General features: G+C 38.1%; 1 protein-coding gene across 6 annotated transcripts in view; it reads right to left on the reverse strand.

Annotated features, from left to right (window-relative positions):
• Positions 1-17,536, reverse strand: part of NTRK2 (neurotrophic receptor tyrosine kinase 2) — a 230,715-nt gene that overhangs the window by 51,151 nt on the left and 162,028 nt on the right. For all 6 annotated transcript variants that reach the window (XM_063454989.1, XM_063454987.1, XM_063454988.1 and 3 more), the window contains 3 exons: positions 8,117-8,247; positions 6,545-6,717; positions 897-1,131 (listed from right to left, as the gene is read on the reverse strand). In XM_063454989.1, coding sequence (XP_063311059.1) covers positions 897-1,131; positions 6,545-6,717; positions 8,117-8,247 — 539 coding nt within the window. The remainder of the gene's footprint in view (positions 1-896; positions 1,132-6,544; positions 6,718-8,116; positions 8,248-17,536) is intronic.

Genomic DNA, 17,536 nt, shown 5'->3' on the forward strand with positions numbered 1-17,536 from the left:
TTGTCTTGCATCAATTATGACACCAAAATGGCACACAGAGTCAACATGAGCATGGTGGCACCCAGAAGGAGCAGGGGCCATGACAGTTATAACTGTTATCGATGGCATCATTTATGGTGAGATCAATAGAGTGAAATTGGATCTGAGACTTCTTAGACATGGGTGCCACTCCTATAGCAGTTGATTATGTTTACAGCATTTTATGGAACACAGATTTCAAAGGATGCCAATTATTCACAATTTTATTTAACCAACATCCATCAATTATCAGTGCTTAGACTGACAACTGCTTAGATATACAAGATCATATTTATGAAAGCAAATCTCAGCTAATTCTGTATAAAAATAAGTATTGTATGACATTACTGGAATAAATTTTGCGCAAGCTTAGCTTTGATAAACATGTATAATATAAATTAATATGTCATATACAGTCTCTGCTCATTGATAACTCTAGATTGAAATATACATTTTTACATCCTGTTATTTAATTCATATGCCATTATAGTAATCGGAAAAAAAATCCAGAGTATCTTATATAGAACTACGGGTGTTATTGGTTTTTTAAAAGCTAGTGGTGATAAAATACATACCTCCCAAACATCCATTAAAATGGAATTTACCAACTGGCATATCAATTATTATCATTGCAGTTCACAGACTTCCAGATTAAACGCTAAAGTATCACAATGCACAATGATGCTTCCAATATGCCTGAACAGGAAGTAAGCAAAACTACATAAACAGAATCCACAATAAATCTTGGACTGAATTGTCATGATCTCAGCTTGGTTACTTGTCAATACATACGTTAAATGTATTTTCATGAAATAATTAATGTGGACATAAAAGACATTGCCTCATCCCCATTATAATTCTAATGATGATCAACTTACTCTGTAATAATCGGTGCTGTACACATCTCTTGACATGCCAAAGTCTCCTATCTTCACAAGAAGGTTTTCTCCCACCAGACAGTTCCTTGTTGCCAGATCTCTATGGACAAAGTGCTGGGATGCTAGGTACACCATACCTGCTGCAATCTGCTGAGCTATGTGAAGCATCTGCGATTGTGTAAGCTCTGCGGGCCGGTTCCCTTCTGCCATAAGGACGGCATCTGGTCCATGAGCTCTGAATAAAACATAGTGCAATATAAATGTAAAGACACTTCAATGAGATACTAAATAGCTACAAGAACAAACACACACAGGGATTATGTAATGATCTGCTAATAGCAATTGAACATTACCATATGGTATCTTTGAACGAAGCAGCAAGGAATTCAACAACCATTTTTACAATAGGTCTGTTTGAGGAAGCATTCAGAAAGCATATTTTTTTTTTTTTTGCATTTCATCATGGAATTATGTGATGTCATCCAGCATTCCAATAAATCACTGGTTTTAAAATGGAATTCCATCTGTACCAAAACTAAAAAATGTTTTTCTTTTTACCTATTTATGGGGAGAATTGATCAATGCACAAACAGGTAGTATTCTAGGGTAAAATGCTAAATGAGAAGCAATCAACACAGAAACTTATAGAATATCTCTTAACATTTAGCACTTTACACTCAGAATATCAATTGTTTTACCTTTATAAATCTCCCCATACATTTTTTATAGATTTAAATGATGCCTCGTACAAGGTGCAAACCATTTATCAAAAGGATTTAACATGTGCAGATAGATGGACAATAAGACAGATGTCTATCACTTAAAGGTTGCAAATCAATGCGGTAGCATGCTTAAGAAGAACAATTAAATATATTTGTGTTTTAATAGTGGTCTCCAAGTAATAAAAATAACACGTATCTCAGGAAACCCATTTTGTTGCCTTATGAACACATTTACAGAACATCCATGTCTTCTCACATTATGGGACCTTTGACACCTAAAAATGGAGAGGAAGCTGGGGAAACAGAATTTACAATAGGACACGATGACAGTTCCTTTATATCTTTAAAGGAAATCTGTATAGCCCAAATTAAAAACAAAATCAGATAATCTACAGCATTAGCTGGTACAACTGGTTCCTAATAGTATAATTCACTTAGTATTTAGTTGTGCCTACTGATTTATTTTGCTTAGATCCTCACCATGGGTTAGTCATTTAAAGCCCAATACATTAGTGTTTACAGACATACTCCCACGAATGTGATTGTGAGTGGCGGCATGGGATAGGTTTATAACCTCCCTTGTACTAGCATGGGGGTCACTTTTAATTTCTTTTTTTTATGACAAATAGGATTATTCATTTAAAAAAAAGACAGATTAAGGTGCTTCCAAGCACATTAATTGAAGGATTATTCTTGAGCAGCCTACCTCATTTATTGGATTTCCTGATGGAATTTTGTCTGGCATTAAATCTAGGCAAAAATGTTTTTAAAATATTGGCCGACACCAGTTGATAATTTCTTTGACTGTGTTTTCCGATAAAATGTATTTGATGTCATAGATTGAGAGCCTAGAATAAATATGTAGACCTTCAGGGCCTGCAACTGAACTCCAAATCGTTAGTTTTATTTTATACATGTATGTATTTATTTTGCCCACTGTGCCCATATATTGAGGGCTTAGCCACTCTGATAGTACCTATAATAGGCTAAAACACACTGTGGTTGTCACGTTACCTGGGAGATTTGCTCATTATGTTCATTAATGGACTGTCCATAAGAGTGGGATTGGGCTGATATGTATTTCTGTCTTCTGTAATGGTGCAAATTGTACAGAAAACATACACGGTTATTCACTAAAGTGATCATTTACTTTTAGTTGCCCCAAGAGATGAATAATCTGTTGGACAAGGTACAGTCACCCATTTCTGAGCTATTGTCATTTCTGGTCAGTGAGCTTTAGCTAAACCTCCAATAACTATAGAGTACCGCAGCTTATCATATAGCTATATTCCGGAGGAGACTGTTCTTAGATCATTAAGGTTTTCATTTCATTTATTGCAGTGTTCAATGCAGATTCCTAATCTCTGCATTTTTTCTTTGCAGTACGGAAATCCGAGTCTCCCACAGCGTGCAGCTGTAGAAAGCCACAACAGCATTCACTTTGGTTCCTATACTCCCCCAAATAATTCTCCCTGCGATGAACTCTGTGCTCAGACATTGCTTTTGACCTTCAACATGTGTTCTGTTTTCTGAAACATGAAGCTGTGCAGCAGGAAACCTCAGTATCTGCACTCATCTTTAGCTTCCTTAACGTCGCCAGTGTCTTTTCTCTGTATGGCCTTTGGGGGTGCTGTAGGGTAAGGAATAGAATGTTTTTCGAAATGCTGTTTCCAGTTTTAAGAACATTCAATTATTAGGAAGTAGCTACATATCTTGGTGAACATTATTCCAATCAAATATTTAATAAAAGATGGAAAAGCCAAGAAATAATTACAATAAATAAGTAAATTAATTGAAACATGTCAGATCAGGTTGTTTCATTCATATTCTGAGTGGTCTTTCCTTGAACAACTCAAATACTAAACATATGATTTACATATGAATATAAAAACAGAAGCAGAGAGATTCAAGAGCGATGCTAGGTGATGAAAAGACCAGGAGCGTCAGTCCCTATATTCAGCCCTAAATAACGTGTTATTTGTATCATATTATGACACCAGATATTTGAAATAATTGGAAGTATTACATAAACTTGTATTTATAAACTGCATAGTTGCTGTATTAACCCTACGACTGCTCTATTAACTCAATACCATGCTGTGTTAACCCTGCACCTTCAGCATAAGCCCAGTATTGTAGCGTTAGACCTGTAAGCACTACATTAAAACCCTACACTTACCGTATAATAAACTCTGAATATGATGCATTAAAGTAGCACTATGCAAATGGAGATATTCATTCTCTCTCAATATTACAGATTTAAAACCAGACTCAGGGCTCCCCAGGCCTCTTACCACCAGGTCAGCCCCCCATAACAGAAAAAACACGGGTGACAATATATAATTTTGATTAAACCTATATACCGCACGTTCAGGTCTTGGGCTCTAAAAATTACTACAGACCACATAAACCAGTTCTTTGTAAAGAAGATATGTAGTTATATAGGACTCATTCTCCCTCTAATCCTTGGGGCAGCCCCATACATTCTTTATCTTATATAATAGGTAGTTAATTATTTTTACTTTCTTACAAAGGTTTTTTTTTTATATACTATGTTAACTTACAGAGCACACAAACATGTAAGATTCATAAAGATTAACTGTTAAGGGCAGCATTTAGTACTTCAAGAAAACATCAAAGTCGATATTACAGTACTTGACTATACCATTAAGTACTATTACTACATTTCACTTTTATAACCTAAAAACAGTAAATATTAAAGGAGCACTATAGTGTTGCTAATTGAAACCTGCATTCCTGACACCCTGGTGCCCTATTTCATACTTTAGTTCCCTGGTGTCCCGCATCATGGTCCTAGCAGGCACTAGGACCATGCAGAGAGCACTTTAGCAGCGCTCCTTGCATAGTCCTCCATGTAGAACAGCTGTCCAGGAGGCTGTGTCTGAGGCTGGCATCAAGAACGCCTCTTCAACTGGTGGACCCACCACTTTTCCATGGGTCTGCCCATTCTAGGGGCATCAGTGACACATTTGACACCCTCCTTACCAACATCAAGTTGGCAGATATGCTGTTTGCAGATATATTTTAGGTCATCCCCCAATTTTAAGTAAAAGCTAAAAAAAAAAAAAAAAATGTTTAACTTACATTTACACCAGCTTTGAGACCCCATCAGTGCTGCCAGCTGCTTTGCCTCCTATGACATAATTCAGCTCTTCAGCCAATGGCCAATCCATTGCTACTCTTTGAGAAAACTGATGCACATGCATGGTGAGTGATTGTTTTCCTGCAGACTTCCTCCTCACATGACCAAGTTTTACTTGGTCAGTGCGTGCTGCTAAAGCACATCTAGTGGCTATCAGGAATTCGGCCTCAAGAGATGGGTACATTCCTGCAATGTAAACATTGCTGTTTCTAATAAAAACTGCAATGTTTTACATTGCAGGGTTAAAACTATAGGACCACTGCACTCAGGCCACTTCGTTGAGACGGTCCTTTAATGTTTTCCAGCACACTATAGAACAAATGCAAGGGGGGATATATGTTTGAGTAGTAACTGAATAAATGTCCATTATTTAACAATTAAATACCTCTTGACAACTAGCAAGTGTGGTTCATGACAGCGTGTTCTAAGCTGTATGAACACACATATTATTTGCTATAGGGACGTCATTATTAAAGTCTAAAGAGTTGTGCAGCTTAATAGCAGATGGTGAGGTCGCCAGCAGGTCAGGAGACCAAGGAACTGCTTTACAATGACCACATCTAGTTGGATTGGGAGCCCTCCATGATGTAGCAGTGTATGGCTCCGAAATCCTCAACATTGCCTTCTAGCCATTTTATTTCACTGGTTGGTAAAGCTTTATAGAAGTTACAGCAAATGTCCATAAATATGTCATAGATTAAACTTGTTGCAAGCACAAATAATGCAGTTTTCTGTACCCCAAAGACCACGTATATTCCTCCTACAGACAGAGCGTCACTTCACACACAGACTCCTGGTAATACTAAGTTTAACAGATCATATGGGATATATCTGACTTTAGGATATATCCGGTAAAATATCAATTAAGGTGAACTGAAAAACAACTTGCAAAATATATGCCCAGTGAAGGATGATTGGTAAGTAAAACTAGTTATTTATTTCACACCTGGGAGGCCGGAGATCATGCTAAAGTGTTTCTTTGAAAGGCAATAAAACTACTTATTTTACATCTTTATTCTATTTGCTATTTATACAATAAGAGGTTTTTCTTTTCTATTTTTGTCTATAGCTATTCATATGTGATATTCAATTGGCTAATTTTATTTAGATTCATTGCAATGTAAGGAAGGCATTGCCTTGGACAGGCAGTGTCCATTTCTCCCCAGATGCTTGCTCAGTCTAATTATCCTGCATTCTCACAGAACAGTTATAGCAATTATGATGAGCTATTGGTATGTGGCCTGTATATCAATAGAATGTAATTTAATTTAGAGCACTTGTCTTACAGTGGAAAACTTGAGTGATGTCTAGTCAAAATAGTTTAAAAGTAGAAGAAATAGTGTGATGCGAAAGGAAGTATAGGGAGAGTGGTGATGCACATCAATAAACATTATGCATCTGTTGGGTAAATTTCCTATGTCGTCTTTCCATAGAGCCCCACTGTAGCTGAGTATGATTGTTGTTGGTACTGTTTTTAGAACTATTACTCCCTAGAAGGATATCACTGAATAGTGCGGTAGTTGTTTTGGTTCTTCAAGTGCTCCTTTAACCTTTGTGTGTTTACTGGAGTTATACTGCATGGTTTATATTGCTCTCCTCGTTCCATTTATTTATTGATAGCAGTTGCTGATAGTAGTTTGGAATATTATGTACACAATGTACACCTTCATTCTTTAGAAACTCACAAAAAATGTAATCTAAAGACAACTTGAACATGTCATCACTTTGCATAGCTGTTATGCTTTTTCTTTTTGCAGTCTCACCTTAGAAATTTGTTAAGATCTCCGTGCTTCATATACTCAAAGACCATGATGAGAGGGTCGCCTTCAACGCAAACACCATAAAACGTCACAATGTGTTCATGTTGTAAGTTGGTTAATAGCTCCGCCTCACGATGGAAGTCCTTTCGTGCATTTTCACTGGCGTCTTTTAATGTCTAATTGACAAGGGTTTAGAAAGCGTTCATGTCATTTTCTTGCGCAATGAAACATAATATAGAATATTATACGTGATTTAGAAAACACTATTCAAATTCTTTATTGTGAGTAAAAAGAACAAATATCTATGTCCATAAGTAAACTTGTAACAGTGGTCGATATTTCTGTATAAAAAAACAAAAAACAAACAAACATAAAATCTAGAACTCAGACATAAATAGGGACAGATATTGCGAGCACTGCTATTGCTGCGTGTTTCCAAGCAGACTGGAAAGCTGTTAGAGTTGCTAGGCAACCATAAGACAGCATGTGAAAGAGCCGGAGAGGCCAAAATGAAGGGGAAATTAAGTCTATGCAGATAATTTCACATAGAACAGAGCATTATTCAGTCAACCCAGCCCATTTTTCTATATGCTCTGTATGGAAAGATTACATAATTGCATATGAGATAGATAGATAGATAGATGGATGGATGGATGGATGGATGGATGGATGGATGGATGGATGGATGGATGGATGGATGGATGGATGGATGGATGGATGGATGGATGGATGGATGGATGGATAGATAGATAGATAGATAGATAGATAGATGGAGAGATAGATAGATAGATATGAAATAATTCTGTGAGCATACAATCAGTTGAAATGCAGTTTAATAAATATATTAAGAGCACTGATTATTATAAGTGGACATTCCGTTAAAGAACCAGCTATTGAGCCCTTATTTGGTACCCTGCTTATTTACAAACCCAACAAGCCAAATATAAAATGAACTGACTGCAAATCAAGATTTAGGTGTAGTTATTGTTGAGGTCTCCATAGTTTGACATAATTACACAGTGGTTTCAGTCACTGCTGCAGCACAGATGAAAATAGATATCAGTGACTGGACAACAAGATTATCCAAAATTTGACTTTTCACCTGTCTAGTTTGGCACATAAAAAGTATAGCTAGATAGCCAGATTAAGAATAAAGATAAAAGCTTAGTTATTAGAAAAGAGTGATGAGAAGAGACAGAGAAGGGGAAAGGGGCTTAAAGCATGAGCATTAAGAGGCCCTCATTATACAATTTTTAAATAATTAAATTTTGTAACATATTGAGAATATATTTGAGAAATCTCTGAATGAAAAACACAGAACTTTGTAAATAAATATGTAAAACATACTTGAAAAGAGAGAAATCTTAATGTATCCTTCCTGGTAAAATTATTTATAAATAAAAACCAAAACAAAATAACTAAATTTAAAATCAGTTTTAAAGTATATTAGCATACATGTACATTCTATTACATTGTTTTTTTCTCTCCTCTACAGCATCCTGAACATTAAACCATAGAGTAAATTGTCTAAAAATTCACAAATAAGGACATACAAGGAGTAAACATAGATTTTACCTTTACTGCGACCAGGAGTTTGTCTTGCTCGGGGTTAAGGTTGTAACACTCAGCCAGAAACACTTTACCAAATGCACCTTCCCCCAATTCTCTTTTCAGGACAATATTGTGCCTCTTTATATGTTGAACAACTATGGAAAAAATACAAAACAGATTAGAAATTAAGCAATACTCAGACAACCTTTGATGATGCATTTAAAAGGAGCAATATAACATCTGTTGCTTTTAGAAAAAAAATATTATTATTACAGAGCTTCACAAGAGGGGGATAAATATATGGGGGTTCATTTACTATCTAGTAAATTGTGGTAGTGAGTTGAAGATTGATTTGCACAATGCAGGCCGATAGAGCAAGTCCCAGAATCCTTTGCTCTACGCATAAAGTATTGTTTCTTGGCTTAGTTTAGCAGTGCTATATAAAGTCGAGGATCATAGTTTCTAGAGTGATTTCCTGGTCCCAGTTTGCTACAAAAGATACAAAGCATTTGTATTTAGCAAATGCAGAAATGTTCAATTTAATTTTTATTTATTTTATAATTATTATTTTTTTGCTTTTGAATTTATTTTTATTGCATTATCTATATCACACATTAAGAAAGAATGGTTTAATTTGTAGCCTGCAGTGTCCCTTTTAGAACCCAGAATTAGAAATGGTTTATGAAGTATCCTAAAAATGGACTTGAAGAATCAATTTGCTATAACTTGGGCCCTTAATATGTCATGAAGCCGTGGAAATATAAGTGTTGCATGGAGTGCATATGATATGTCTGTTCATCCATCTGTCTTTCTAATTATATTTGACAACATATATTGAAAATGTTAGAAAATTGTAATTGAAAAGTTAGGTTTGCCTGCTATCACTAACTGTATATATACATATATACATATGTATATATATACATATATACATATATATATATAAGCAAAACCTTGTACTTAGTCCTTGAACCTCTGCCAAGTATATGTGACTTTTTGCATAGGAAATTCATGACAGTCTGTAGGGCTCATTCCACTGGTTGGTAAAACTGCCAAGCATGTAGTCATACACTAATGAAGAGAATTTTCAAGCAGGCACGTGATATCATGATGTCATTGAATGAAGGGCAAAGAAAGGTATTTTATTTAATAATTGCCAGGTGTATTTTTTTTTTTTTTTTTGGTTTATGTTTATTTTGCTTTTATATTGAGATGTAGTAATGATATAATAAGAGCTATACATACATTATTGAATTAAAAAAAAAAACAACCAAACATTTCACTATATTAGAAGTTTTTTTTTAAAAAAAAACTATTGACCTTCAGGTATTGTGGGATCAAGGGTGGACACCACTGGACTTGAACATTTAACTACAAACACACTAATTGACAGAGCCACATTCTGCCTAATGAATAAAGATAAGCATTTATACTAATGCTTCCAGCATAGAGGGATTGACTTTCAGTGCTAAAACAAGACAGATTGCAATATAAATATAGAAAAGCTAATCTGAGCTTGGGGAAAAGTTACAGATTCCTGCTTTGTTGTCAAAGAGCCAGAATTAAAAATATCTTGATGAAATATATTAAAAATAACATGTATTTTAAGGATCATTGTTAACTAGTATTAACAAAAAAAGTTTGATAACATCTGTGACAAGCCAGTTTTAACAAATGTTCTCATCAATCATAATTAGCTGATTCTAACATTAGCCCAGCCATATGAAGTTTCAATCAGGCACTATTCTGCATCACATTTAGAAAACATCATGCACTGCATGAGCCTGTGAAACTGTTTATTTAGATTGGATAACATGTGAGATAGAATCTGGCAGGAACAAATGAACAACAACGCAAGTGGTAAAATCAACAAAAGAAAAACATGGCTTGAATTTGGGCTCTTATCTAAAAGTTCAACCATTACAAAACGAAAATGAGAATTCTGTCAAATCCAAATGTCACATATTTCAAAGGGCAGTCATTGGTTTTGGGTCAATTTTCTGCTGTCCGAATACATGTCCTAAATTCTAAAATTAAAACACGGATCCCATAACATGTAATCCATGCTCATCTTTAAAAATACGCAAACATGTTTTCAATCTCAATGTTTTATAGCATATCCATACCAGTAAATATGATGGCCTTCCTTAATTTTCTGAAACAGGAATCTGAGAGATTTATATTAAAACAAAAAACCTCCATTGAGTCAAATGGATAGTGAGTAACATTGTCTACCATTACATTCTAAATCTTGTCTTCCATCACCGTATCTATTTTAGTATTAGAGTCTTCATTAACAAGTGATTACAAAAATGGGTATAAAACAGGAATGCCTAAAGGATTACTCTAAGCACCATAACTAATTCTGTGATTTAAAGTGATCATAGTGTCTGGAGTCTGTATGTGAAGAATTTAGTCTGCAGTTAGAGTTTAACTCCATCCCCAGCAGCATCATTGGGCTTTAATTAGCCAGCCAGGAACAAGAGTTCCAGGCTGGCTAATATCAGTTCTGTACATATAACTGCACACAGAATTGCACTCGTTGGCTCGCCGACCTCTTGGCTGAAGCCGGACGTTATCACTGGCAACAGGAGTACTGTTGACACACGGCAGGGACCCAGGTGAGAAGGTAAACCATTGCTAAACAGTTTGACCCAATACAGGTAAACAAAAAATAAATTCACGTTTGTAAGTATAATGCGACTAGTACATTCTTTAAAGTGGTACTCCTGGCATCATAACCACAACAGCAAGTTGTAGTTGGTTATGATACTTAGAGTAACAAGAGTAACAACTTAAAGAAAGTGTTAGCCAGAACATACCTACAAACGTGGATTTCTTGAAATAAAAAGTGACATAAAGCAGGTGAATAACTGACTTAAAAGGGAACTCAGTATGTATATACAAGAAGAAGTAACTCCTTGGCATCTTCACTTTAACAGCAAATTGGCCAGGGAGGCCACAAGGTAAAAGTAAAAGGGAAGATAGATTCATTTACAGATAGCATTTTACAGTTCTTTTTCAAGTGGCACGTTTGGTGGTGAAGCAAAATTATATATTTTTTTTAATGGATAATATCTCATTTTTATGCTGAATACTGCTTAAATGTGGCAAATCCACTTTCAGCGTTCTAAAAACTAAGTAAGCTCTAAGAACATTTTATCAGTATTAATTGTTCAAACGCTCACATTAATCTATATATTATATTATGGTTAACATATCTGTTGTGTTACATAAGAGCAATTTCTTATCTGTTGTTTGTTTTCTGTTGGCAGCATTCCATACAATAATAAGGACAACTACTATTTTCTAGTGTGACAAGTCAGAGGAAATGATGCTCATATATGTTCAAACAAACACTCTCATGGATTACAACAATATTTTGAGGAGCACTCTAAGCACCATAACCACTACCATGTGCTGAAGTGGTTATGGTGCCAGGAGTGACCTGATGCCCCCCATGTTAGTAGTCAAGTTGTTAAGTAACTGTTTAACTTCTTACTTATGGTCCATTGGGAATTGCTCCTTGTCCATTCTCAGCTGGAAGCGCTCTATTTGAGTGAAACCGGTGGAGCAGGGCTTAGCTCATTGGCTGAGGGTGATCAGCTGGTGTTCTCAGCCAATGAGATGGTCCTGCACCGCAGAATTTAGAGCTAACAGAAGCTAGTAGGAGGAACCAGCTGGCACCATAATCACTACAGCGCACTGTAGTTGCTATGGTTCTTGGAGTTTTCCTGTAACTTAAATCAAACCTGACAGTTCAGCCATTTTATTATGTAAATCTCTTGCTAGGCCATTTTGTTGCAGGTGCCACAGAGTATTTGGGTGAAAGTGTACTTCGTATTGCTCAGTTCTGTGCAGTCTCCTAATGACTATGTCTGGATGCTAAAATTAATTAGCATTTACTTTTTTACTCAAATAAACATAAACTTGGTATTTTGATTTGCAAACATGGTTTAAATCAGTGCTTTAAAAAAAATGCACAAAAACAAGCATGATTCCTTTGAACAATGCTACTACTTCAACCGCAAACCCATTATGTCTGTAACATACTTCCTGTCATAGAAATACATTCTTTGTAATCTCAGTAATTTAAAATGTATGGCTTTATTCAGAAACATTTTTACAATAATCACTGTAGATGATTGCTAAAGGAAACAGTGATTACCACAACATGAGTAGCATAAATGCATACTTTAATTCAGTTATGTTTCATCTGAAAGCATGATATTATAACATACATTGAATGTCAATGTATATATTTGGGTTTCAAAGCTGGTAATTATTGGTGGCTAGCACCTGTATCATCTAGTTGCAAAATTTAACTTTTTGTTTAAAAAAAAATTCTCCTCTTAAAGGAGCACTCCAAACACCATAACCACTACAACATGATGCAGTAGTCAATGTGCCAGGAGTGCCATGCCCCCCACCCCTTTGTAAGTAAATAAATCTTTTTAGTATGGTCACACTTATTACTTGAGGACTGCCGAGCACTGCTCCCTGCCTCCATTATTTGTGCCAGAGAGCATCCACCACTGGGCTAATCTGGAACAGCTCAGGTAAGACATCAAACCATTCTAAAATGGACTGACTACTTTCACAGGTGGGCAGAACACTCCTGGCACTATAACCATTACAGTATAATCTTGGAATTCTTCTAGAGATTCCTGGTTTGACAGGAAAACTACAAGACCTCCAAGCAAGTGCATTGATATGGGGCTTAAGAAAAATAACTTAAGTCCTACAGCTTTACTTTATTTGATTCTGCCTCTTTAAATTAATTTATCCCCAATCCCAGCAGAGTATCATGGTTTACCTGTTTGATGCAAACATTATCTCAATTACTATTATGATGATAGCAATGATTATGATTTTCTTGCTCTTAATAGGATCTGTCAGGGACAGAAGGAAGATAAACCAAATTGAGGAGCTAGATCTAAAGTGAATTTCTAGGATGTTAATCTATAACCATGCATACAGACGCCCATATACATGAACATACGTACACATCATACAAACGTCAAAATGTAGGCTGAGATAGCTGATCGGGAAAAAGTCTCCAACTTAGCCCTCGATTTAATAAGCTTTCCAAATGATTCAACTGGTAGAAAGATTTCCAAATGATTTATCTACAGTGACCCTTAAAGTCTATGAACATATTAGTAGATAAACCGTTTTAAGTTTTTTTTTACATTTTCTGAACAATATTGAATAATTTAGAAAGCTTATTCATTGGAGCAACAGTTTGGCTTTTTAACCTGACTTTTGCTATTTATTTTTCAATTTGCTGAAGTTCAGGATTTAGTGAATAGCCCAGTTTTTTTTGCGTTTATCTTCCTATAAGAGACAAGTGTATTTGTATCCTCCTACATGGCTGTGCATTAACTGTGCATAGTAATGTCTCTGTTGCTGCACCCACTGTGGTTTAAGTGCCAGAACAATTAATTCAACCATTAAAACAACTAAATCCCTGTTAGTGTACAGATAAATCCAGTCTAGCCAATGGTGTGTCAGGATTATAGGAAGAGAAGTTGGAAAGCTGGCAGAGTTGACTAATTAGTAACAATTAATTTTATGATGATAGTGGAAACATATGTATTATGTTCTATAAAAGCTTAATAGATGTCATAGTAAATCATGATAACCTCACTTTCTTATGTACTTTTCACTGTAGAGTGGAGCTGAGATTGAATCTATGCTCATTGTGTGACTAGGCAGCGATGCCCCTCTAGGGACTCCTTAGACATGGTGTTTGCATGGTACCAATTAATTCACTTTCCTGCCAATCTTAAATCTGTACAGTCTTTTAGCTGATGCTTTTTTAACTACTTGCCTGTCACACAGGTAGGGTGAAGGGTCATGTTACTGTACTATATGAAATAGTGTTAGAATCAAATTGAATATTTAACTGTCTAGTTTGACCAATTTTAATTTTAGAGTATTATATTTAAAATGGAAAAACACCTAGAAATAGACTGTTGTTATTAAAATTAGATATCTACAAAATGTGATCCTCATAATCCGAAAGATAAATATTGAGATTTTGCCCCCCCAAACTCTGATCTTCTGATGGTTTAGATATAAATTCAGTTGGATTGTTTTTGTTAGTTTTAGTAACACCTTGAATATGTCACTTATAGACAGAATAGTGTTAGGGCACTCCACTTGTAGTGGTATCTTGAATAGTACAAGGCGATTCCCGCAGATGTCTTGTTAAGGCTTGACAAACACTGCTGAGTCAGTCTAAACATTGCTTACCTTGTTGCTGGTGTAATAAATGATTACACAAAAGGATATGTGCGTGCTGGTGTTTTGTTATTGAATATGTCCCTTTTTTTTTTTTAAAGATTCTTTATTTTTCATTTTTCAATTTTCATGAACAAAAGTTAATGAACGTTTTTACAGAAAAAAGAGGTTGGTTAGTCAGGGGGTTACAATAGGGAACATATTTTCATTAGCACATATCTCTGGCATTGTGTTTTGGTATCTCCTACAATATTTTCTTTTGGAGACCTTGAGTCAGGGGGGTTACGTGTGTGACCTTACTGGTCATGTTATCCTTGGTCAGGTGATGTTACGGGGTTCCTGGGGTGGTTACGATGTTTCTAGCAAGGTATCGGTTCCGGGATGTGCCGGTTAATAGAGATAGTTGAGGTCGTAGGTTTATTAAGCCAGGTGCTTTCGGTGGTGGTCGTCTTATTGTTGGGGAGAGGGGAACAGCTGTCTTAGAGGGTGCGGCCTTTGGGTCGGTCAATGATTGTGGTTATGTCAGTAGGGCCAGGTAATTAGGTTGGGTGTTACAGGAAGGGGAGTGTTGGGTAGGAGGGGTGTTAAGGGGGTAGGGAGGAACTGCGGAGAGGAGGATAGGGAGCTGCTGCCCGTCTGGGTATACCCCTCGAGCCCAGGGTGGGTGGGGTTGGGTTAGGGGTGGGTTGGGGTGGTGTGTATCTTCATGTTCGTGTTTAACGTTGGTGGTGTTGGTCGTGTGGTCTGGTAGGTCACCACGGGAGAGCATTATGTCCGTCTAGCCATGGGTCCCAAACTTTGTGGAATGATTTAGGGGTGTCATGTATCTGTGCTGTTAGTCTGTCCATATCTACGCTATCCGTGATTTTTGTATGTATTTGAGGGTGAGTGGGTATACGTGGTGTGGACCAGTTTTCCGCAATTGCTCGACGTGTGGCTAGGGCTACTCTTGCTATGAGTTTATTTTCACTGCGGGTGAAGCTATCCAGGGGTTTAGAGAGTAAAAGGGCCCACGGGTCAAGGGGTACTGGCTTGTTAAGCAGTCTGGACAGGAGGGTCGTTATTGTTATCCATAAGGGCGCAAGTTTAGGGCATGTCCACCAGCAGTGGAGGAATGTGCCTGTTTCCCCGCACAATTTCCAGCAGAGGTTGGTGGGGCTTTGTTTCATGGCCTTCAGGCGGTAGGGGGTGAGGTACCATCTGAAGAGCATTTTGTATGCCTGCTCCTGGTGGGTGACGCAGATTGAAATGGATTTAGTAGATGCCCAGATGTCAGCCCAGTCCGTGGGGTCCTCGGGGGGTCCGAGATCTTTTTCCCATGCCGTGATGTATGGGAGGGCTATCTGTGTGTGATGTGTGGTTAGAGTCATGTAAATAGTTGATATTTGGCTCTTCCTGGATGGTGACTGAAGGGTGTCTCTTTCAAACCCGGTCAGGGACGAGGTGGCTGCCATGCGAACCGTGTCCGTCGCTGCGAAGCTTCGGAGTTGGAGGTAGCGGAAGTAATCAAATGTGGTTAAGGTTTCAGAATTGGGGATTTCAGTGTATTGCAGGAGCTTGCCGTTGGGATAGAGGTGTCCCAACCTAACTATGTCGCGATCTTCGAAATGGGCGTAGTGTTGTGGTGTGAGGCCAGGTTGGAACATTTTGTTGCGGAGAATTGGGGTGAGGGGCGAGAGGCCTGTGGACAAGTCAAATTTATCGCTGAGTCGGTCCCAGAGGTCTAGGGAGTGGGTGATTGCCGGGGAGGTGGGGGGTGGCAGTGGTCTATATTGCCTTTGGAGCCACATGTATTGGGAGGGGTGGTCTTGGCCAAAGATGAGATGTTCCAGGTCTACCCATCGTTTGTGTGCGGGGGGAAGATGCCAGTGCTGGATTTGTGTCAGGTGGGCTGCATGTAGGTAGTGTGTGAGGTTGGGGAGACCTAGACCTCCGGAGAGTTTGGGTACATATAGTGTGGCTCTGCGGATACGGGGTTTTTTCCCGTTCCAAATGAATCGGTCTATGGCAGTTTGTAGTCTTTTGAGGTCAGTTTTATTACAGGGGATGGGTAGTGCTTGGAAGGCGTAGAGGAATTTGGGTAGGAGGTTCATTTTAACGGAAGCTATTCTTCCTAGCCAGGATATGTTCATCGATTTCCAGCGTTCCAGGTTTAGGAATGATTTCTGGAAAAGTGGGGGATAATTGGTTGTGTATAGGGCGGTGGTGTCGCTAGTGATTTGGACTCCTAGGTAAGTGATCGCCGTCGGGCAGATACGGAAGGGGAGGTCTTGTTTCAGGGAGCGGATAACGGGTTCTGTGAGGTTGAGCGGCATGAGGTCCGATTTAGTGGCATTGAGTTGGTATCCCGATATCTTTGAGTATTCTTGTAGGGTTGTTATGAGGGTGGTCAGGGTCGGGATGGGGTTGGTCAGGGTAAGGAGGATGTCATCTGCGTATGCTGCGATGGTGAACGTGTTGTCTCTGATTTTGAGCCCTTCGATGTGTGGGTTGTTACGTATGGTCTCTAGTAATGGTTCGAGGGATATAGCGAATAGTAGGGGGGACAGGGGGCAGCCTTGACGGGTTCCGTTCAGTATAGGGAAGGAGGGGGGGGTAATATTGGGGATTAGTAGCTGGGCGGTCGGAGTGTGGTACATTGCTTGGAGAAAGTGGGTAAGTTCTTGTGGGAAATTGAATTTGCGGAGGACTGCGAATAGATAGGGCCAGAGAAGGCGGTCAAAGGCCTTCTCGGCATCTAGGGAGAGTATGGCGGTTGGGAGGCGTTTATGGTTGGCGTACCAAATTAGGTCTATGACCCGTCTGGTGTTGTCTTGCGCTTGTCTGTGAGGGATGAAGCCTACTTGGTCTGGATTGATGAGTCTCGGCAGGAGGGGATTAATTCTTGTTGTCATGACTTTGGTCAGGAGTTTTAGGTCTATGTTTAAGAGTGAATGGGGCGGAAGTGACCTGGGTCCTCATGGGATTTCCCGGGATTAGGTAGGAGGGTAATGTTGGCTTGTGTCATGTCGGGGGGTAGTGGGTTGCCTTTGAGCATTTCATTAAAGACTTTGCATAGTCGTGGGGTGAGTATGTCTCCGAATGATTTGTAATAGATAGCTGTTAAGCCGTCTGGGCCGGGGCTTTTATTGGGTTTCAGGGATTTTATTGCTGCTTGTAGTTCTTCTGGGGATATGTCTGCTGAGATTAGTGTTTTGG

Source organism: Pelobates fuscus, chromosome 5 (assembly GCF_036172605.1).
Source record: "Pelobates fuscus isolate aPelFus1 chromosome 5, aPelFus1.pri, whole genome shotgun sequence".
NCBI lineage: Eukaryota > Metazoa > Chordata > Amphibia > Anura > Pelobatidae > Pelobates > Pelobates fuscus.